At 54.9% G+C, this 21444-nt stretch overlaps 7 protein-coding genes across 7 annotated transcripts; 2 read left to right on the top strand and 5 right to left on the bottom strand.

The window, feature by feature from the left end:
* Positions 1 to 837: 837 nt before the first annotated feature.
* CPAR01_03117 (uncharacterized protein) lies at positions 838 to 1278 on the bottom strand (the record flags this gene model as incomplete). Its single annotated transcript, XM_060487404.1, has 1 exon — positions 838 to 1278. A coding segment is annotated over one exon (441 nt), but the record flags the coding sequence as incomplete, so codon positions are not given.
* Positions 1279 to 2334: 1056 nt separating this feature from the next.
* Positions 2335 to 2776, bottom strand: CPAR01_03116 (uncharacterized protein; the record flags this gene model as incomplete). Its single annotated transcript, XM_060487403.1, has 2 exons — positions 2335 to 2698; positions 2751 to 2776. 2 exons carry the CDS (start codon positions 2774 to 2776, stop codon positions 2335 to 2337), a joined length of 390 nt encoding a protein of 129 aa, XP_060354731.1.
* A 5980-nt stretch (positions 2777 to 8756) lies between these two features.
* CPAR01_03115 (uncharacterized protein) lies at positions 8757 to 8879 on the top strand (the record flags this gene model as incomplete). The annotated part of the gene is made up of 1 exon (XM_060487402.1): positions 8757 to 8879. One exon carries the CDS (start codon positions 8757 to 8759, stop codon positions 8877 to 8879), a length of 123 nt encoding a protein of 40 aa, XP_060354730.1.
* Positions 8880 to 10060: 1181 nt separating this feature from the next.
* Positions 10061 to 11699, top strand: CPAR01_03114 (major facilitator superfamily transporter; the record flags this gene model as incomplete). The annotated part of the gene is made up of 4 exons (XM_060487401.1): positions 10061 to 10939; positions 10992 to 11095; positions 11148 to 11637; positions 11688 to 11699. The coding sequence occupies 4 exons, from the start codon at positions 10061 to 10063 to the stop codon at positions 11697 to 11699; spliced, it is 1485 nt and encodes a 494-aa protein (XP_060354729.1).
* A 201-nt stretch (positions 11700 to 11900) lies between these two features.
* Positions 11901 to 13789, bottom strand: CPAR01_03113 (uncharacterized protein; the record flags this gene model as incomplete). The annotated part of the gene is made up of 3 exons (XM_060487400.1): positions 11901 to 11907; positions 11948 to 13670; positions 13732 to 13789. The coding sequence occupies 3 exons, from the start codon at positions 13787 to 13789 to the stop codon at positions 11901 to 11903; spliced, it is 1788 nt and encodes a 595-aa protein (XP_060354728.1).
* A 1477-nt stretch (positions 13790 to 15266) lies between these two features.
* On the bottom strand, positions 15267 to 17561 carry CPAR01_03112 (Ppx/GppA phosphatase; the record flags this gene model as incomplete). The annotated part of the gene is made up of 3 exons (XM_060487399.1): positions 15267 to 15462; positions 15554 to 17110; positions 17455 to 17561. The coding sequence occupies 3 exons, from the start codon at positions 17559 to 17561 to the stop codon at positions 15267 to 15269; spliced, it is 1860 nt and encodes a 619-aa protein (XP_060354727.1).
* A 2493-nt stretch (positions 17562 to 20054) lies between these two features.
* Positions 20055 to 21444, bottom strand: CPAR01_03111 (uncharacterized protein; the record flags this gene model as incomplete). Its single annotated transcript, XM_060487398.1, has 2 exons — positions 20055 to 21055; positions 21120 to 21444. 2 exons carry the CDS (start codon positions 21442 to 21444, stop codon positions 20055 to 20057), a joined length of 1326 nt encoding a protein of 441 aa, XP_060354726.1.

The following is a 21444-nucleotide window of genomic DNA, read 5'->3' as shown; positions in this document are numbered from 1 at the left end:
CTCGCCCCAACAGGCGCAGACCACCAGCTCTTCATTCTAGTTTCCAGCAATCAGATGCTCGAGGTCTGGCCGTCATTACTTCATTGCGGGGTATCCCGGTCACCGTTCCTGTACAGACTGCGTGCCTCGCGTGAGAGTAACGCAGGAACCGTAGTGGCCTCGCCCGTATTATCGCGCAATTCTTCCGCTGGTCCTTGCAAGTGTAATCAAACTGCAAGCCGCACGCGTCCGGCGCAAGGGAAGATGCCATGTTGAGCTGCCTGTTTGGACCATGGCTCACAAAGAGAAAGAAAAAAAAGATGAGAGCTCGGCGTTGCTTTGGCCGAAATATTTGGTCGATTGCGGGGTCGCCCAATGATCAGCTGGAGATCAGAGGGGCGACCCGAGCTTTCCCCCAGATGCCAATGGAAGCGTGCCTGTCAGAATGTGGGAAAGCACGCAGACAAGCTTTTTGGGGCATCACCCCGATGTCTCTCGGCCGGTCCTTCCGGGCAACCCAAGCACCAAGTTCTCATCGTCCATCTCTGTACGTGTGCGTCGCATAAATCTGGACCTGGGCCAGTGAGACTTCTCACCACCCATTGTCGGGCATCATGAGATTTGCTTGAGAATTGCGTTTGATCATGGCACGTGGAGCTGCCCCAAAACTTCCTCCTAGGCTCACCTCGGGGAACCATCTTCATTGGACGATGATGAGATCCAGGCAAAAGGCGCTGGCAATCTCTGCATCTGGCTTTGAACTCAACCTCCCGAGTCCATCTTACGAATTGCACAGATTGTACAGCGCCTCTGGAACCATACTGCGATGCCTGCGCCTCGCATCGCCTAGTCGCGACTCTACAAATAAGACATATTCTCAGGCCTCAACAAGCCCTCTGAATACAGTCCGTCGATGGCGGGAGCTTCTCGACTCGAACAAATCGCTCCTTTGTTGAAGCTGCGATCCTCGTGAAAGCAGAAGTCGACAACAATTCGTGTTTGAACGCGCAGTGGCCGTGCAGGAGACGACACAGCATTCAAGCTCTGGTCCAGCTGAAGCGAGAAGAACATGATCCACGACTTCCACGGTGTAGTGCGCACAATTGTGCCCAGTTTCATCTCCAGCCGATTGACCGAACGAGTGCCTAAAGGAGAGACTGACGGTCTGCAGTGAATAGTCGATGCGCCGGTCGAGCTCATGTCTTCGACTGAAGTCCCATTCCAAGCCAGAATGCAGAAGAGCAGTCTACGAACATAACCGCGAGGTTTCCAAAACGCATGTCGAGAAGCGTGTTCCGCCAGGTCCTGTCAATGATGGTTGGAGAGTCGCAAGGGGACAATCTCTCTACCAGCCATGTCTCTGCTAGCAAAGGAATCCTCTCTGGACACTCGCAAAATGGCCGACGGCATCGTAGATTGTAGGGCGGTGATCTCGCACATGGTCAGTATTGCAGGATTTCTCTGGGTGGCTCACTCAGCGCTGCATCATGCCTAGTCCTTGAGGCAGTCTCGGTGAGTACACGCAACATCCCATTCCTCCAGCATCCCATCTATTGCAAATGCGAACGACCAAGTCTGACCGAGCCCGTCTAGGCACTTCGCTATCAAAATTTGCAAGCTTCACGGAACCATGGCCGCAGTATCAGCTGAATCAGCAGGACAAGATCGCATTTCTGACTCCGGTACCAATCAAGGACGCGTCGCAAAAAGCACCAGAGGCCCGACTCTCCGTATATCATGACGTGCTGAATTCGGGCTGCCGCCTCTCCCAGGCTATATCCAGCCACGGTATACCCCTTCTGGGCCTCGTGATCCCGTTCCGGATTCACGATGAACTCTCATCTCCCCATTCGCACAGCAGCCGGGCGACGCCGTACTCCTACCTCCAAGCAGGGCGGCGTGCAAATGACTCAAGGCATATCTTGGCCGTTGCAAAACCACACTTGGACTGCAAGGCTGCAAGTTGCAACGGCAAGCTAGAACCTGTCAACCACAGCCCTGCATATCCTCCTCCCTGGTTGACTTCACTGGTGAATCGATAGCGCCAAAGCTTCGGCGACCCCCTGGGGGGAAGGAGTACATCTTGCACCAGCCTCCTTAACAGCTCTCGTGGGTAATAAAGCAGAAACTTGATGCGAGATGCCCCGTACGTTTTCTTTCCCTCAGGGGAGCAGGGGCTGGTCGTGCCGCTGGCGACGGACCGGGGTAGGCGAAATACAAAGGGAAGCGAAATGTAACGGCAAAGGGATGCACTTTAGCCCCCTTTCCAAGCGATGATGGAACCTGGTAGGCCAATCCCCTTCATCAAATCTTAATATCAACTCCCCGAAGCCGTTGCCATTTTGCTGTATTTGGTCAATTTGCCTCGCCCCAGATTCCCAACCCTGCCACGCAGCACCCTGGGATGCCGCGCGGGAGCCGGAGAATATCCCATACACACGCATATCCGTACGGGAATTGTGCAGCGCCGCAAGAGCAAAGGCGGAAGATGTCGGGCGACGTCCGTCGTGCAACTTCGGCCTCGACCTCGACCTCGATTCTAGAGAAATTCGAATCCCTACGACGAACTTGACCGACTGTGGGGGCCACCGGTGAGTCGCCGGCCTCGAGAGACAGAGCGCATGTGCTCGGTCGCATGCACCAGCCGCGGGCAAACAAGTGCTGGCCGTCCACGATGGTTGTGACCGATGACGAGCCGGCGGCGGTGGCCACAACCGTGCTATGGCGGAGCAGGAGGCACAGACTTGGACAACGTCCCGGCGCCCCGATACAACTGCACAGGCTGGACCTGAACCATCGTGGGATCTGCCCGACGGGTCTGCAGGTAACCGCGAGCGATGGCGGGATGAAGTGTTCTTGAACTGCCTGCGCGGTCGTCGACATATGCTTCCGAGCATCACTTGACGACGGCTGCACGGCTGGCATCGAAATAGACACCTATCAGTACGTAATGAGATGTTGCCAGCGCATCCTCTCTCGCGGCCACAGCGTGCCCTCGCCTGAATCCCACAATCAGAGAAGTGAAGTCTAACACATATGGCGCCACCTAAAGACTGTCGACCACGTGTAGTTGCATCAATTCGGCCAGACAGCAGCTATCGAAGTAGAAGATGCTTCCAGAATGGGAGTAACGAAACAGGAACCGTTGACCGGAAGCTCAGCAAGTCTGGTAGATCCCCACGTGGCGGGCGCGCGCTGCTTGCCATCGTGCCGTTTCAGTTGTTCCTGGACAAAGCAGACGACAGTAGCATCAAGCTACCTATGGTGAGTTGCAACGCTCGCCCGTTGTGTGCGCATGCAAGCCGCAAACGGCCAATGGCCTAGCCAGACTTTGGCCCTTTTTGGGGCGCCGACTAAGACGAAACTCTGGTGCTGGAGCGCCGTGCGAACCTTTTCATTTTTTTTTTCCAAAATTGGCAACAGAAGGATCGGAGCCGTTGACAAGTGCTGTCGAAAGAACATGGAGAAGCAGATTTTTTTCTGGCCTCCTTTCTTTTCGTTTCAACCCCGTCAAACATGTGTGCGGGCTGACACGTTGTGGGTGGACCTGGGAGCGGTTCGCAGAAGAGCGGGCGGACGGACGGCAGACGGACGTGGGCGCGCAGTGATGCCATCTCCACCGAGGGTTTAACGTTTTGTCCAAGGTGCGGTCATGGCGGGGATATCCCCTAGAACCCCCAGAATAACACCGAGTCATTGCCAGCAAAAGCCGCCTTTTTGTTCACTTGGTTGCCCGAGCTGTGACTGCTTGTGGTTTGTGCAGATGAGCCCCTCTTCTGACAGCGGCTTTTCCAAGCAAGATCCTAGAGTCAACTGCGAATGGGAAGACTCGGCAAGGCGTAACGGCCGGTTCTCGACGAGGTTGCTTCTTCTCGGTGCTGATTGCTGCGAAGAAGTTTGAAATCTGGGCCGTACTCCGCAACAAGTGGGATTCATGACTCTTTGGCGTCCGCTTCCCCTCTTGACGTCGCCGCTCGCGTGGTGGGAACAGCAGGAGCGGGACAAAGTTGATCGGGGCAGGAAAGGACTCAGAATGACAAAGCAACCGGCTAAAGGTACTTTGGAAGGATACATAATTGGTGCGATGGTGTATGTATGTGGGCGAAAAAAAACAAAAAAAAACAGACTGGACCGCCACTCCACCAGAGGTGCGGCAGCGTGAGCCCTAAACGCAGGTACAAGACACATCTGGGCCCGGCATTCTTCGTCTGAACGAGATGCGACGAATGAGATGCGACGGATTTGCTGCGATCCCATGGGGCCGCGGAACGGGGAGCGGTCGCCTCAGCATCGCATCGCAGCACATCGGGACTAGGGTCAGGTACATCCGGTACGTATCGTTGACGAGAACTCTGCATTCGCAGCAAGGCCGACGCAGGGCACAAACTCTGTGCGGGCGTAGGACGGAGACGTTGAGCTCAAGAGACACTGGGCACATTGTGTGTCAGTCAATGGCCATCTTCCGACCCTCCATCGCAAGAGCACCCTTTGTTTGTATCTAGGTATTCGTACGGGGCTGGAGCAGAATTAGACGAGAGACAGAGACTCACTAATGCCGGCCGGCGGCCCAATGGCGATGCACCAACATGCCAACCACAGGGCCTGTCTCATCTCTAATCCATCTCCCATCGACGTGAGAGATGACGAGCAGCGGGGGAGGCATGGGCTGGGCGTCTCTGATTGGAAAGCGTCGGAGAAAAAGGAAGCAGGAATAGAAGATGTGGAAATGCGCCGTCAGCCCCCAAAAGAGCGCCGGCGTGCGCCCAACAGGCTGGCTGCCGCTGGCGGCCGGGGATTGATCAGCACTGCAATAAGTCTGCAGACAGTACTCCGTACGCAGTGCTCCATGCCGTGCGCCGTCCTCACATGAGTAGCCTGTAGGTATGTACTCCTTACTGCAGTATACTCAGTGACTCCGTAGATTCATTTTCCGAGATGAATCTCAGATGCGTTCTTTCGTCATCGGCGCCGCTTCTTCCACTTGTTCCAAGGCCCAAGGAGTTCCAGGCTTCTGGCCGTGGATCTAATTCCCGCAGGCCCCGTCGAGCACGTTGGATCCTGGCGGTCCTCCGGCCTTGTCGCTCGTGTCAGGCCTCGTTGAGCCTTGTCAATGTCGTGCCCTGCCCTGTCGTGCCCTGCCCTGTCGTGCCGTGCCCTGTCGTGCCGTCCTCTCGCTTGCCGGGGAAAACGCAATTTGCAAGCCTGCTGCAGCCTGTGCCTGGCTGGGACAGCGAGGCCCATTCTCGGCCAGGGCAGTGTCGTGGAAAAGTGTGGCCATGTGGAGAGACACGGAGTCAAGGAGTGGAAGCCGTGGTGGACCATGGCCCAAGGCTTCACAAGTCAAGACCCAGGAGTCATTCAGGACTAAGGACAACATGGGGCGAAATTTGGTGGAGAGGAGGAGATGAAAAGTCGTCGAATCAAGGCAGCGGGTTGGTAACAGCGGGAAGGGAGCTGGGGCCCACGGCTGGCATGAGGTGTGTGCGGGAACTTGGCCGGGAAGGCAGGGACGCCTTGGAGTCAGAAAAGACGTTGGAAGGAGCCTGGAAGGTCTTTCCTTGTGAACATCTTGTGTGAGGTACATTCATACCTCAGGCAGTCTATAGTCCGTACATCTGCAGGTCGGTACTCCGTTATCTGGTAGGTTGACTGTGGTTGGCAGGAGTAGGCAAGGTAAGGTAGTCGTGTGGCCCTCAGGCAGAGACATGCGCTACGTACTCCGTACCCCTCGCGGCATGGCTAAGGAGATACCTTGAGGTCAGGTCAGGTAAGGTAGGTACGGAGTATGGCACTGTAGCATCTGCCATTGTTTCAAGGTCTTTTTCGTCCCTTCATTAGAGCCCTCCTTGCTCCTTTTGGACCTTTGGATGGAGAATGGATTCCATTGCGCCGAGAAGAGGTTGAGCATTGATATACACGGAGTGCACTATACACTTGGCTTGCCTCGCATTGGCCTCGTCCTTTTCGGTATCAGCATCTGACCTGGCAACGTTCTCCTTATTCGCACTCGAGACACTCTCCCAAGCTATGGTACTGTGTAGACAGACTCCCACAGGTGACAGCGCTGAGCGGGGAGGCATCCCATTAATGGCAGGCGTGCGTCATTTTCGTCCTCCGAGATTTCCCAACTCCAGCAGGAGCCGAGAATAGAAAATTTGAGACAGGTCCCTGGCCACTCGCGAGAAGCAGCAGGAGCAGACAGCCAGACACCCCCGGGCTCCTGCCCAGTCATTTGGGTCCGTCGGGAATTAAGGCGGCAGGAAAATCTCGAGGTACTTCCATCCCTGGTGCCTTGCTGCACATCTTCATGTACCCAAGGTACCTCTGATATTGTATCATTTTACGCTTTTTGCACCCATGGAAAACTCTTCGTCGATAGATCGCCTTCCCTGTCTCTGCCATTGCTAAACCTGGTTCTTCTTCTCGTTTTTTGGCGAGTCGTTGTCAAGCCGTTGGTGTCCCGATGGAGGTTAGACAGTTACATTCCAACGACAAAACTAAATAGCGTCTCCCCAGAAAATCTCGAAAATCTCTTTTACCAACTCGGGCAGCCGGGCTGGCCCTCTTTGGGGGCCGAGTCAGTTCGGCCAGGTTCGGAATCTAGATGCGCTCTGCGTCACTGGCAACTGGGCTGGGAGCCTGATACTCCGTAGAGTGTCCCAATCTTCCGTAGGACTCTTCAACCAGAGAAGACCATTTGGCGGAGACAGCTCCAGCTCCAGCTCCAGCTCCAGCTACCAATGTTTATCTGACCGTCTGCACAAGGTCAAAGCCATAGGTAGCGCACCGGGGAAACGGCACAACCGCCCTTTTATTATGCAAACTTCCCCTCTGCAGAACATGGACCACCCATGCGACCGAGTTCTCTCCGTCGCCTGTTGGTCAAAGCAAGACCCCTCAGGTCTCTCTCTAGACCCCTTCTCGCCCCTCTTCGCCCCCTCAGGTACGCCGCCAGCTCTCCACTGAAGGCAGCCGGAAGCCGCTATTCTGTACCTACCTTAGTCTACGTAAGGTGCGGAGGCAGAGAGACACTCAAGAGGGAACACCCCTCTGTCGAAACATGAGAGCACTGGCTTTTTGCCTCCGCTTTCTCCTGGCACCAGTCAATTGCCATGCCAACGGGTGGGTGGGCTCACTACCTCTAGCTAAGAGTTACCCTCACTTTGTTGATACTCGGCGACTCAGCAGTCGAGCAACCAAAGTTTGAACCCCGTCCGACGTCGCAAGTGTCTTGAAGCTATCGCCGACTGCGCATGACGGCCACTTGTCCACGAGGGAAAAGTGTCAGCTTGTCTTGGGTCGGAAGAGCGATTCTGTCTCCCTCTGCTCGCAACCAACCGACAGGGATTCGCGTGTCTCACCCAAAAACAAACAACCAGTCCAAGGAGACGCCACGCATCTCATCGCTAGCCTCGTCGATCATGGCCTTCTGCTTTGGGATAGAAGAAGAGGCACAGCGCCATGGCCCATTGAGGGGCAGAAGTGCCGTAGCTCGCGCCAGGACACCTACTGGCCAGAACGGATTTGACGGAACGATTGATAGCTCGTTGTGTTGATTCACGGATGCAAGGGAGCACCTTCAATTGGCAGCTTCGGGCGATAGCAAAGAGGACCGGAGATTGTACCTGCACAACCCCCTCACATACGATGCGACCGCAGCTCTCGAGTCCAGCCTTACCCTGCGCCGTCGTCGCCATCTAGTGAGCATCTAGTGCCCATCTCGACACGTCGCTGCGACCATGCCGAAAGCGACACGATGTAAACAAAACTAGCACGGCCCAGAGCCTCACTTGATCAACCACGGGGTCTTTTTCAGCGCCGTCATTTCGCAAACCATGGTGCGAGGCACTCGCCGAGTGGGAACCTCACTTGCGATTGTTCCTGGCAGCCTGGATAGACCCAGATCGTGTCAATCAATGATGGGAAAGGCAAGACGAGCATCGTCGATTGCGCCGGAGCTGGAGCAAAAGCGACATTAGCCGTGCTGGTTAAGAACAACACGGACCAGGGATAACCAGGGAAAAGACGGCTCACGCTCCAACTCTGGGCTTATCGGGGACAGCGACCTATATCAGAAAGGAGATGAGTGACGGCGCTTGGCAAAGAAGACGAGATGCCAAAAACCACGCATTTCGAGACTGGTCTGCTAGGTAGACTGCTACTGCCTCGACATATGCCCTCTGCCAGTCAGCCATTGCGCGTCGAGAGTTTTCTTTTTTTTGGGGCAATCCTACTGTGGCTGACGATGCGTCCCCTCTTGTTTCTTCTTCCAGAAGCCGCCGGGTGGGATGACGGATGGTTCCCCCTCCCTTTCCTCACGCCATTGTCTCTGGACCTTCGTTTTTCCCATGTTTTATATCGCGCTTGTGGCTTGTCTTTTTTATCTAATCGGGGACGGCGCGGCCAATAATCCCCCGCAGCTCCAGTGTCAGCCCTCGCCATCTCATGCTACCATCGGAAACTAAGGTAGCCAGAGCCTCTCGGCCCAAGATTCTTTCGCCTACGGCTACCTACGAGAGTCTACGGGGAGAAATTATCGAGTCTAGCTGGCACAACATGGAGACACAATCGAATCAAAGTGGTCGATTGGAAAGTCGAGTTTGATTGCCACAGGCAGTACGACTTTTGCCGAGGTGCCACAAGTACAAGCAACACAACAAACGACGAGGTCAGAGAGCACATACATAGCCGTCGCATCGTCCGGTCAAGATCTAATTCTCTGACTGGCTCTGTGCACTGGCAGAACAGACACGTACATACAGCGGCAGCGGCAACTGATGAATGGGACGACAGAGCCCTGCATCTCACCTGCTCGTGTCGTGCAGTATTGGTACTTTGTCTATCACCAGTGCAATTCTACGGTCCAGCACATGGGAACGCACGCGCTGAACACACATTGACACGGCACGGCAGCAGCAGCATCAGCACATCACAGATCCCGAATCATCTCGTCACCGCGGGCCTCACTCCCCTGCCGCCGCGGGCTCCCAGTCCTGGTCCCAGACTCCCAGGTCTCCAGTCAGGATCCCAGACCACACCAGACCCGGACTCTGTTCAGTGTCCCAGGAGCGCACGCCCCCGGCACGGACAAGGGTAGCTGCCAGTGTTTCGTTCCGAGCGCTCCACCACGGCATCCCTCCCACATCCTTGTCACTGCCATCCTTCCTTCACTCGATACTTGAGTCTGGGTACGGAGCAGAGACCCAGAGACCAAAGGAAAGGGACGAAAAAAAAAAAGAAGAAGAATCCACCGGCCGAGGTGTGTGCGTAAAGTACGAATAAACTCGCTCGGTCTGCCGTTTGCCCACGCGACGCTGGACTCTACCCTCACCCACACCCCTCCCCCCGACAGGGAATGCCATCTAACCCCCAACCCAGGCACCGCAACGCACCGCACACAAAAACGCGACCACGACCGCCTACCATACTTTATTCGTTTGGTTCCCAGGTTTCGTCCTTCGTCTCCTCTACTTACATCTACACCTCTTCCCTCAACCCCCTTCCGTTCTTTCTCACCAACTACTATTCTCTCGTTAAACCCACGACTTGAACATTCGCTTCACCCAATCCCCATCGACAACATCGGGCCCATTACACCGGCCATCTGGACCATCTCAAGCAACCCGGTTCCATAGTGAAGCCTCGCTGCCCAGTGCTCGGCATCCTATTCGTCAACGCAAACGACAACACCCCATTCTGTACTCGCCCTGGACAGAGAGTTTCTATACGGAGCTCTCCTACAGATCGAACCATCAACAGTGCTCATGTACACGGCTGGTCAACCGCGTCCCAATCTCACGTCGTCTAGTCATAAACTCTGTGGAATCAAGTCGTCGACACGTCACTTACACCCGCCGTCGTCTCACACCAGTAACCCCGCCCCAGTGGTGCCACAGGCTCTTATCTGCTGCGTCTCGGAGGCATACCGAATCATTAACAACATGTTTGTAGATCCGGCACTCACGTCGCCGATGATCCTATATAGCTAGATGTTCTTTAGATGTAGATGCAGTCTGGCGACCTGCAGTGCAGCGGCCGAAACACCCTCTCATCTCTCTCCCAAGATCCGACTCAGCGAATCATGAAGACGGAAATGACTCCCAAAGAGGAGCTCATGGCCTCCGAGCCAACAAAGCCCCTCGACCTCCTCGACGCAGCCGAAGGTGAAGTAATCGACCCGGAAGAGAGCTCCGCGCTCCTCCGACGCCTCGACTTTCGCCTCATGCCGCTCCTTTGCATCACCTACGCCCTGCAGTCCATCGACCGCACGACACTGAGCTACGCCGCCGTCTTTGGCATCCGCGAGGACATTGGTCTCACCGGTTCCGAGTTCTCCTGGGCCGGCGCGCTGCTGTACCTGGGCTACCTCTTCTGGGAGTTCCCTACAAACGTGCTGCTGCAGAAACTGCCCATAAACACCTTCATGTCGGCCACCGTGGTGTTGTGGGGCGCCGTGCTCATGTGCCACGCCGCGTCGCATAATTTTGCTGGGCTTGCGGCGACGCGGACATTTCTGGGTGCGTTCGAGGCTTCGATCAACCCGGGTACGATGTTGCTTTTCTCTATGTACTATTCGAGAAAGGAGCAACCTGTTCGTATGGGCATCTGGATCGGATCTGCGGGTCTGGGGTACATCACGGCCGGTATCGTGACGTTCGGAATTGGGCATGTGCAAGGGTCTATCGCGAGCTGGCGGATTCTGTTTCTGTTTTGGGGCGCCATTACGGTGGCGTGGGGGATTCTCATGCTCATCTTTCTTCCTGGCTCGCCATTGACGACGAAGTTTCTATCAGAGAAGGAGAAAGCGATGGTTATTAGTCGCGTCAAGGCGAACGGTACGGGAGTCGAGAACAAGAAGTTCAAGTGGCCCCAGTTCAGGGAGGCCATGATGGACTTGAAGACATGGCTTCTGTTTTTGTTTGCTGTGGCGAGTAACACTCCCAATGGCGGATTGACGACGGTGAGTTGTGGTCAGATATTACCTTGGAGACTGTAAACTGACACAACGATAGTTCCAAGGTCTTGTAATCAGGGGCATGGGCTTCTCGACGCTTCAGACTACTCTCGTCCAGATGCCTTCGGGAGCGGTCCAGCTCATTCTGTGTCCCCTGGCATGGTGAGCAAGCCGTAAATCTTCAGCTTCCTGTTTCCCAGCTAACGTAACGCAGCTTCTTCGCTTCCTACTACCCAAACGCTCGCATAGCCATCATGCTTACCTGTCTCGCCCCCTTCCTTGCTGGTATCCTCGGCCTCTGGCTCATTGATCAATCCAACCCCTATGGCCGCCTCGCCTGTCTCTGGATCTCCTTCGCCTACACGGCGACCTGGACGCTGTCCATGTCTGTCGCCACGGCCAACACCGCGGGCCACACCAAGAAGATAACAACAAACGCAATGCTTCTGATCGGGTACTGTCTCGGGAACTTTGTCGGCCCCTTCTTCTTCAAGGCAGAGCAGGCGCCGCGGTACCCCCTGGGCGTCGCGATGATGATCTTCTGCGTTGGTATGCAGATCGCATGCCTGTGTGGCCTCTGGTGTCTGTTGTGGGTTAGAAATCGGTCTAGGAGGGCGGAACACGCGACGTCGGAGGAGAATGAGCAGCAGGCTTATGAGCGTGGGCTCCTGGACGAGACAGACTTGCAGAACAAGTACTTCAAGGTTCGTTGGCATCCCTTTGTTGAACCTGAGCCTTCACTAACATTTTTTAGTACGTGTATTGATATCTGTGGCACCTCGAGAAACACGTGCTATGTAAGAGTCCCGCTCTCCCTATGAGAAAAACACTAGATTTGATGAAATAGACTGAGGTACAGTTATGAACGATCCCAACTCTCGCGAGTTTAGTAAAGTGACAACATCAGCTTAACATAAGTCGATAGTCCGTAAACAGTGATTTGATCCGATTGAGAGCTCGCCATGCATTACCCCCTGCACGTAGCATTCACTCACTAGATGATATCTGTCATACCTCCCTGATAGAGCGAAGGTGGCTGAATCGTCAACGTCGCCATTGTTATTCCCCTGCTCACTGTTATTTTTGATTGGTCGTAAAACGAGCGGCATAAATCCTGAGCAGAGGATCCAGACCTCGTCTCCCTCTTTCGTGTCGTGTGTTCCGACGCCAAAGCGACCTCCACACGTGAGAAAGATGTTCATGACTCTGGATTGCAGCCACATTAGTAGCATCATTACTTTCTTCTTCATGCCAAACTCTTCGGGCGCTGAAAAATCGAGCAGACACTCCCTAGCTTTCTCCATGTCATTCCACATCTCAGAAAACTCTGCGATGGCTTCCTTTGTAAACAATGGCCTATCCAGCCTTCGGAACTCACTGAAAGCATCTTCTTCCACGTGCCGTTTCCATGTCTTGATGAGATTTCGGAGGGTGTAAGAATAATCAAAGCGGTGGCGAGGGCCCGAGGAGACTTCGGCTGGTGACATGATTGTTCTCACAATCGTACCGACGAAATATCCACGTAGTCTGAGGCGCCGCCCGTCGCTCGAAACGAGGTCTTTATAGTGTAGTTCAGGAATGCCGCGTGAGGCATTGAATTCGGAGCTGAAGCCGAGAGTCCGGATAAATGGAAGTGGCTCTCTGTGTTGTGCCGCCTGTTGGCGACGCCAATCCAGAACCCAAGATGGTCCTTCCAACGGCATCTCGCTCTGCCGGCGTCCCATGAGTGGGAGTAATGACCGACAAGATTGGATAAGATCCACCGTGACGCGGCTGTATACCTCAACGCAGTCGATATTGTAGTTGCTTGAATTCGTGTTCGTTAACGCTGCTGTAATGAACGGTAGTAGAGCGAAGATCTTGTCGCGTGGGTCTAAAGCTTGGTGGTCGCAGGTCATCCAAAGGAAGCTAAGACTAGCTACACCACTCATCGTTGTCTGTGGCCCTGATTTGACTAGTGTTCTCGACATCGAGAGTGGTTGTGCTGTTGACAATACCGTGAACATTGCCTCGGAATTACCCTTGTAACTGTAAGTTGCCCATTCACATCCTGCTGGTTTCACGTTCCAAAAGTTTTCACGGAACTTTATCAGAGACGACCGAGAGATCGTGAGGGGGCCCCAGAGAAACATTGCCGTGTGAGGAGCGACGCACTCTTGGACTGTCCATATTCGCCGCCACCACTGACATTTGACCAGGCTTCGAAAGGTGAGATCAATCTTCATCAACCCTTCAGCCGTCGAAAAGCCGTTGTCTTCTCTTTCCAAGTCTGTATCGTCGAAGAATTCGATGTAGTTCAAGCCGTAGCGAGCAATGTCTAAGCTCAGTTCCCCGTCGAGGAGGTCAACCTCACCCAACCAGAGAAAGCAATTATTGCATTTGCTGTAGATATCGAACATCATGTCGACTTGCACCCGCTTCTCCTCGTGATCGTCCTGATTGATGCATAACGCATCGGCCCACACAGTGAGGTATTCTTGCTCAGACCTGATGCGCCGCAGGACCGAGAACAGCGATGTCGTGATTTTGAAGTCTTTCCCGTCCACTGCGATGTTTTTGGTGTCCGAGGCATCGCCCCAAACGTATGATATACACAGATAATCAGGTCCGTCGTCGAGAGTAGCCACACTGAATACCCCTTGGATCGGACTCTCTTGTGTCCCTGGCCAGAGGGTGAACAATCGTATTTGTCTTGCTGGGTCCTGGAAGAGCGGGCGCGCACCTGGGCCGTTTTTGTCTATAGGTTAAGCACAAAGTTAGCCAATGTCCTATGTAGAAAAGGGTTTAATTTATATTACCTAGGTGATGCATAGCATCCTGAACCTCTGATAGAGAGGGCAGGCCTGGATCCGTCATGATGTCCAAACCATCTGCTTCTCGCGAGATGTGTGAAGACTGGAAAGTTGGTTGCTCTGCCAAAGTGCGGGGGGAACTATCCAAGGTACGGTACCTACTAGGCAGCAGGTCTGGTGAAATGGTACTGCTAGTCATGTTCTTCATTTCAGATATTATTGTCACTGCTCATTGGTCCCCTTCGCGCCGTTGAGTTGGAGGGCGCTTCGCCGTCAGTTGCATGGAATCGCAAGGCTGTGCCGAACCTCTGCATACGGCCGCGGAGCGGGTCGCGGTGGAAGTGGACACCTCGGCTTCCCCGTCTTGTCCGGCACCACCACAACCGGCACCGGAACCAGCACGGGCGGCGGTCGCCGCGCTTCCCACCCCATCCCTCCGCATCCTCCCATTATGACATCGCCGTCCATGTCAAACACCCAGCTACTGCGCATTTCCACGTTCAGTATGTCTATCATGATCACATCCCCGTCTGCGTCAATCCACCACGGCGGTACGGGCTGCACGACTGCCGCCGCCCTCGGTCTTGGTTTTGGATGTACTGGTCTACTCTGTACTGCCGCCGTGGGCGGTGAAGGGCGAGGTTCGGGTAGTCTTTCTGTTGAAGCTTTGGGGTGAGGTTTGGTTTCGATTTGGTGGCGGAGCAGTTCCGTCCTGAGAGAGGGGTTGTGTACCATTGAAGATGATGTCGTGGAGAGAAGAGAAATTCGTGCATCATTGAAGCGTGCTATGCGATAACCATGAGGCCTGCTCTTAAGGGATAGAAATCTCTTCCAGCGACTTTGGTGAATGGGAACAGACGCTCAACGCCAATACATGTTATCAGAAACAACCCAGCCTTGACTTGAGTGAGACTGTTGAGGGTTGAGGTTTTAAAAAGTGCACTGAATCACTGGAGACAAAGGAACGAGTTCACGAACAGCTGCTCCAAACGCTTAGAACGTTGCTCAAAGGAAGGAAACATAGAACTCGACCTAAAACACTTTACTTTATGGCACTTTTCTTTATGACTGCGGTTATCTCGGCTGTGCTGACTGGCTAAATTGACTGCGTGCTACTGCCAGCCAGGCGTACTAGACCACTACTGCCGCGGTCGTTACACATATACCGTAGAAGGAAGTACAATAGTACTGGCATTCAAAAAGAGGAAATCAGAGGTCAAGATAGGCTTTGGAAACCTAGCGAATTCATTGGTATCTGTAGTCTGTGGGGGCTCTGCGCTCGCAGGAAATCGGGAATTACGATAGGAAGAACCACCCGTTGCGTATGACATATCCTAGAATGGGTGGCTGAATATCATCCAGTAGAAATCATATCATCAACGTGAGCATTGCGGTGCCATTAGCGAGGCCTTAAATGGGAGCGATATCAGTTGCCAGGAGCGAGGTGAAGTCAACGGCCAAGTTGAGGGGGGTATCTTTCATAAGATTCATCGACTCGTCAAAAACAACCCAAAACAACGGACAAACAACACTATTAACTATTACTTCATTTCCACAATCTTGACCGAAACCTTCTTGTCCGGCTTCGTCCCGTCCTTGCGCTTCTTGCCAACATTCGCCAACCGACCCATGACATCCGCAGGATCGATGCCGACTGCCGCGCCGGGTGCAACGTGGACGGTCAGATCGATGCTCGCCCTCTTTTTCTCGGGGTCCGACGTCTGCGTAGCTTCGAATCTATGTGATAATGTCAGTATTGTTCCACTTATTAGTCGATGGCTCTCGACATGCTCCAATATCGAGGAAGGAGGGGTCGTAACACACATACCTCAAAGTCGACTCAAGCTCCTCGACACTGGTAGGCCACGCCGGCACGAGATCAACCATGACAGCCGCCACAGCACCAAGATACTCTGCCCAAAACACGCTCTCCAGCTTCGCTTCCGCGACGAGGCCCCTCAGATTCCCGTACAGCTGCGCATCAATCGGGCCCAAATTCGATCCCCACCGCGCGCACACCGTCAGACCCAGCACCGCTCTCGCGAGGTGCGTCAGCCCAGGCGCGCTAGGGTCACGCGTAACAGCCTCGTGAAGCGCATACGAGGCATTCGCATCGTCGTCCTCGCCCTGGTGAATCCAAACCTGCCTCGCAAAAAGCGGTCCCAGGCCCAGCGAGAAGACCGTCGGCGTCCGCGATACATCAACATTCTTCGGCACGGCGCCGTACAGAGTCCTCAAGATCGCCTGCGCAACAGCCAAGTCCCCGCCGCTTCCCGCCCCTTCGCTCTCCTCGTGGCCCTGGATGGGGAAGCCGGCGAGCGCCTCGAGCGGGTTGCTCTCCCTCACGCTCTTGGGCAGCTTCATCAGCAGCGCGCCGTCGCGGTTGGAGCCGCCGCAGAAGGTGACGGTGCGCAGGTGCGGTACCGTGCGGATGAAGGCCTCGACGACCTCGATGATGGCGGGGAACTGCTGCCGCCTGCGCTTCGACATGCCGTAGATCTTGCCCTCGTGCTCGCGGTTGACGCGCCGCATCTTGTCCGTCTGCTTGAAGAAGTCGCCCGTGACGGTGTAGGTGCCCACCGAGGGGATCGGGTACGGCTGGATCGGGTCGTTGTGCTGGAGCATGCAGCCGTAGCCACGGAAGCCGCCGCCGCAGAGGTAGGCGTCGATGCCGCCGGGTACCACGTTGCTACCGTTCGTGGTGGTGGACGGGGAGGAGGAATGAGCAGCGTCGTGATCCGCCTTTGCTTGCGCGAGCGCGGGGAACTTGTCGCACAACTTTGCAAAGGCGCCCTGCATGCTCGCGTTGAGTTTCTGCTTCTCCTGGATGCGTACTTCCTCCGACTGCCCCTCGAGGATGCGAATCAGCCTCGCGGCGCCGAACGGCATGCTCTCACCCGCCTTGGCGGCGGCGACCTCGTAGTCTGGCAGCCGCGTGTCCACCCAGGTCATCTGCACGGAGCCACCGCCGAGGTCAAGGAACAGGCCGCCGCGGGCAACGTCGACGAAGGCAGACCGCGATCCCATGACGGCGCCGAAGAGAGTCTCGACCTCGGGGGCCAAGACATGGACGCCAATGTCGGCGGCCTCGCGGATGGCTGTCAGCATGTCGCGGGCGTTTGCGGCGCGGCGCATGGCCTCCGTGGCGAGTACGGAGAAGTGGGCGGGCGGAACGCCATAGGAGACGGCGATGCGACGGAAGCGGGCTAGGGTCTTTGCGACCTGGGTGATTGTTTCCGGGGGGAAGGTGAGGGGCTCAGAGGCGGCGGTGGAGGCGGAGTTGAGGGCGTCAAAGAGGGAGATGCCGGCGCGTTCGCGGTAGATGGGCCGGAGGAGGCGGGTTTGGGGAGGAGTGAGGTCCGAGATGGAGAAGCGGATGCCGTTGCTATTTGGTGGGGCCGGTGGCTCGGGTCAGTAATTGAGACCGGTGGTTTGTTCTTGTCATGGTGCATTTATTTTTAGGAGAAGCGGGAACTAAAGACGTGGTCCGGCTGACGTTGCCCGCCGCCATGGTGTGTCAATGAGAAAGAGATGTGTGCTCCTTGAGAATTGAGGCTCAAAAGCACAGGCAGAGACAGACAAGACAGGCTTTCCCCAGATTTTGCTCATCGGCGAGGCAATCCTGGAGGGCGATCCGGCAGAAACAGAAGGAAAAAGAAATTCTCGACATAAACGAATCTGTGCGGATAGTTGCACCGAAGAGGGAAACAAAAAAGCTTAGGTACTGACCTGCCCATATCAACAATCGCATATAGGTGATTGGAGCCTGCGGGGTCCCATCTTGGCAGCAGCTCCTCAAAGTTGTCAAGCGTGATGATGTCAGCGCTGGTAGCCATGGCCGGCAGCGGGAGGCGCGAAGCCGATAGTCTTTTGATCGGAGGGGAGGGGGAGGGGGAGGGGAGCTGGGGGCGGAAAAGGGTAGAGTGAGTGAGGTAAGGTAACGTAGAGTAAGAGGAAAGAGAGCGGATGGTTGGGTGGTATCTTTGCTCAAAGTAGGCGCTGTGCAGAGGGATTTCCGCGGATGTCGGCAACCAACATTTGCCTTTATTGCTTTTTTCTTCTCGGTACGAAAGGTGTGTGTACGGAGTACAGAATATGTATCTGAAAGGATTCGAACGCTCTTTTCTCGGTTCTTGTCTGTGGGGGGAAGAGAGAGGAGTGCCGGGCCGGGGCGAGAAGGATTATATAATGTAGCAGGTAGGTAAGTTTGCAAAAGTACCGAAAGATGCGAACGGCTGGCTGAGTGACGGAAGGCGAGACACGGAGAGACAGAGAGCTGAGAGTGGTTCAGTGTGTCCGTACGGTAAGGTAGGTCGTCAGTCTGCTGGAATTCGGGGAGAGTGAGCTGAGGATGAGTGAGTAATAAGAGTGAAGGTGAGAGTGACTGAGTGAGAGAAAGGATTGGAAGAGGAGAGAGACGCATGTGAGGGGGGAGAACGACGGGGAAGGCAGCGATGTGTACTTTACGAAAACGGAGCGTGTTGCGCGTGTGGATTTATTGCCATGGGCAGCGGCACATTGTTCTCACTTCCCGTCTCTCACTCTCCCTCATTCAGTGAGGTGAGTGAGTGGCATGCGTTTTGGAATTGGAGCCCCGGAAACCTGGAAAACCTCAGCTGCGAGTCTGACCAAAAGACGCAGCCCGTGTCTCTAGACTAACCTACTGTGTAGTAATGCGTAATATTCATACCTGGTCCGTATCATGCAGCTCACGACAGCTACTTACAGTGCTACGTTAGTTTGAGGCGGCCACGTGAAGATGAGCAACGCAAGGGGACGATCCAGAAAGCAACTTCACTCACTCTGTGCCTTCACAGAAGCAAGCAGCAAAAAAAAAAAAAAAAAAAAAAAAAAAAGCCCGCAAGGATCCATGGATCTCCTTGAGATGGATACCAAGCTCTGGGTCTACACGGAGCTAGCAACGCTGAGCCTACATCCGCGAGAAGACCCCCCTGGGCACGCTGCGCAACTAATACACAGTAGTAGAAACCATTTCGTCCCATTTTGACTTCACCCCTCATCTTTCTCCCCCTCCCCCACCTGCCTCATCCATCTCACGACATATCCTCAACCAGGTTTACGCAAAATACGAACCAACAACCAACGCAACTGGAACCGGATCATATTTTCTTTCACTAATGGCCCAATTCGTGCTCCCCCATCATGATATTTCAGACATCTAGAACGGTCCTGGCCCTAGAGCCGAGAAGCGTGAGGCGGGTCACGTAGTCGCGTGACGGCGGGGGTTACCACTGCCTTGACTGTCATGACGGGGGTCTGGAGCACTGGGCTACGCAAGAGAGACGCACCTCTACTGCAGTTGGATGCATCGCTTCATGCGGGTCAGCAGCCGTGGTCGCCGCTTGCCTGCCGTTTCCTTGCCCGTCTTTTTCACCTGTCAGTCATTGACGGCTCGCTTGACGAACATCGAACGAGGGGTAATAGGTGATGTGAGGTAGCGTGGCGGGGTCCCTCGCGAATAATTGGCACGGGGGCGGCTTGTCTGCTCTGCTTCATACCATGGCAAGTATGGTTACACAAACATTGCCGTGTCCCTTCACACGAGTCAATGAGTGAACTGAATAAGTCAATACGTTTGCCTGGACAACCTGAACTCTAGCAGCCGTCATTTCCCTCTCCCTTTTCAAGCAGACCCTGCTCATGCTATCTAGCAGTCGACATGTATCCTTACCGTACTATGCAATCATCGGCATGAGAAGGACAAGTATTTGACCGAAACGAGGGGTTCAAACCCGGACCCGAAGCGACTCGTCGTTTGCAGTTTGGATGCACCGGACGGGAAATCGAGATGGCTCGGCCAACGTCGGGTTGGAAAAAAAAAAAAGCCTGGGTAGGTGAAGCTCACCACACTAAAGCCGGATATGCAGGTGAACGAACACCTAATGATGCCATCCAACCATTGATCAAACTTGACAATAACGACCTCTTGACAACTTACAAAAGCAGTCGTTCGCCGAATATTAATGAAGAGCTGTAAGGACCATATGATATCGGGCTGCGAGAAGGAACCAACGGCGTGATTTGAGACGAAGAACATCACAGTGTAGCGGGCTTGTAGGCATGTGCACACACATCCCAAGACGACATCTGACATGAGACTGATATGATATCCCTTGCATTGTAGATGGGGTAAATGACAGAAACGCCCGTAGACCACCACTACCCATAAGCGTCCAGACATCTTTGTTTAGATATTCGCGAACTGCCGCCTTATTGTTTGTTTAAATCCTCGTTTCCATTGGTCCCCTTCACGTCCCGCCAAAACGCACTTATCATTAATGCTTTCCCCTCCCTTGTCCGTCAATACCTCACGGCCATACCGTCGCCCTCATGGCGTACGCGTTCTCGTGCCGTCCGTACAGCGTGGTATACTCGTCCTTCCACGAAATCGTCTCGCCAGGCTCAAGCGGCACGCCAATGGGACCCTGCCCAAAGGCGTACGACCGCCGCAGCGCAAGGTTCCACGCGAAGCTGCTCGCGCTGACGCCCGCCACCATGCCGGCGCGCAGCATGATCTCGTAGTCGACCAGTCCACGCTGGTCCCACGTCAGCGCCTCCAGCGCCTCCTGCTCCTCGTCGTCTAAGATATCCGTCTTGGTGACGACCGTGACGTTGAAGTCCTCGGCACGGTTGACAAACGCCGTGATGTTGGTCTCGGTGGCGCCCGAGGCGAGGAACGCGACGCTCGACTCCGACTCGGAGAGGTAGTGCAGGTAGTTGGCTGCCTGCGTCGTGTAGTCCGGGAACCTCTCGTTGACGTCCTCTTCGGTGCGTAGATGAACGCCCACGAAGCTCGACGGGTGGTACCGCGTCCGCGGGTCGAGATTAAGTTGGAAGCGGGACTCGAGGCTGAAGAGCGCTGAGGCCGCGAGGCGCCGGGCATCCGGGCGGATGCGAAGCATGCGTCCGAACGAAGAGGCCACGGGCGCTTTGTCACGTGCCGTCGGCCACGTCCACAGGGTATGTTTGAGATGGGTGCGGAAGGGGTATACCCTTTCCGCGGGGGGTGACTTCTCGTTGATGAAGTCGTGGAATTGCTTGTTCCAGTCCGAGGGCTCGGCTAGGACGGTGCCGTTGACCCAGTTGCTGTTCGTATCCGCGATACTAAACTGAAGGGCCTCGAAAACTTCCGGCACGTCGTACAGGTCGTTCATCGACCCGTGTACTCTCATCTGAGGACAATACGTCTGGAGAACGTGGTTGAGGTGGGCTGCGTCGAAGTAGTAGTCGAGAGGAACGGCGGGCCGTCCATTAATGTTCTTGATGTCGTCTTCTGAACGAGGTATGATCTCGGGTAGGATCAACTCCGCTGGCATCGATTAGTATGAAATTATCATCCAGAAACCCGCATTCTATCCAAGGGACATGCTTACCTCCTGCCTCAATCGCAAAGCGAATGCAGTGCAAGTGGGCATTCCGCACTTCACCAATCCCTCCTGGTGCTGCATCGCAGCCCATCATCAATCCCTTTGTCCATTTCTTGCTGGCACACAGGCCTTGGATAGCCGCGCCGTCGAAGCGTCCGTCAACTTCGTGCTCGAGGAAATCTTTGATAAATAGCTCCCTTTGATTGCGGAACTTGCGGGTGATTGTCTGTACATGCTGCCGTGATATTCCCAAGTACCATACTGACCAGAGAATAAGGAGCATCGGCCCCACGAGCTTCATGAGCTGGGATAAAGATGTCGAGCCGAGCAT

The sequence above is a fragment of the Colletotrichum paranaense genome (assembly GCF_030867605.1).
Source record: "Colletotrichum paranaense strain IMI 384185 chromosome Unknown Scaffold_2.1, whole genome shotgun sequence".
Taxonomy (NCBI): Eukaryota; Fungi; Ascomycota; class Sordariomycetes; order Glomerellales; family Glomerellaceae; genus Colletotrichum; species Colletotrichum paranaense.
Note: the sequence above shows the minus strand (reverse complement) of the source record. Positions and strands in the feature narration are given on the sequence as shown.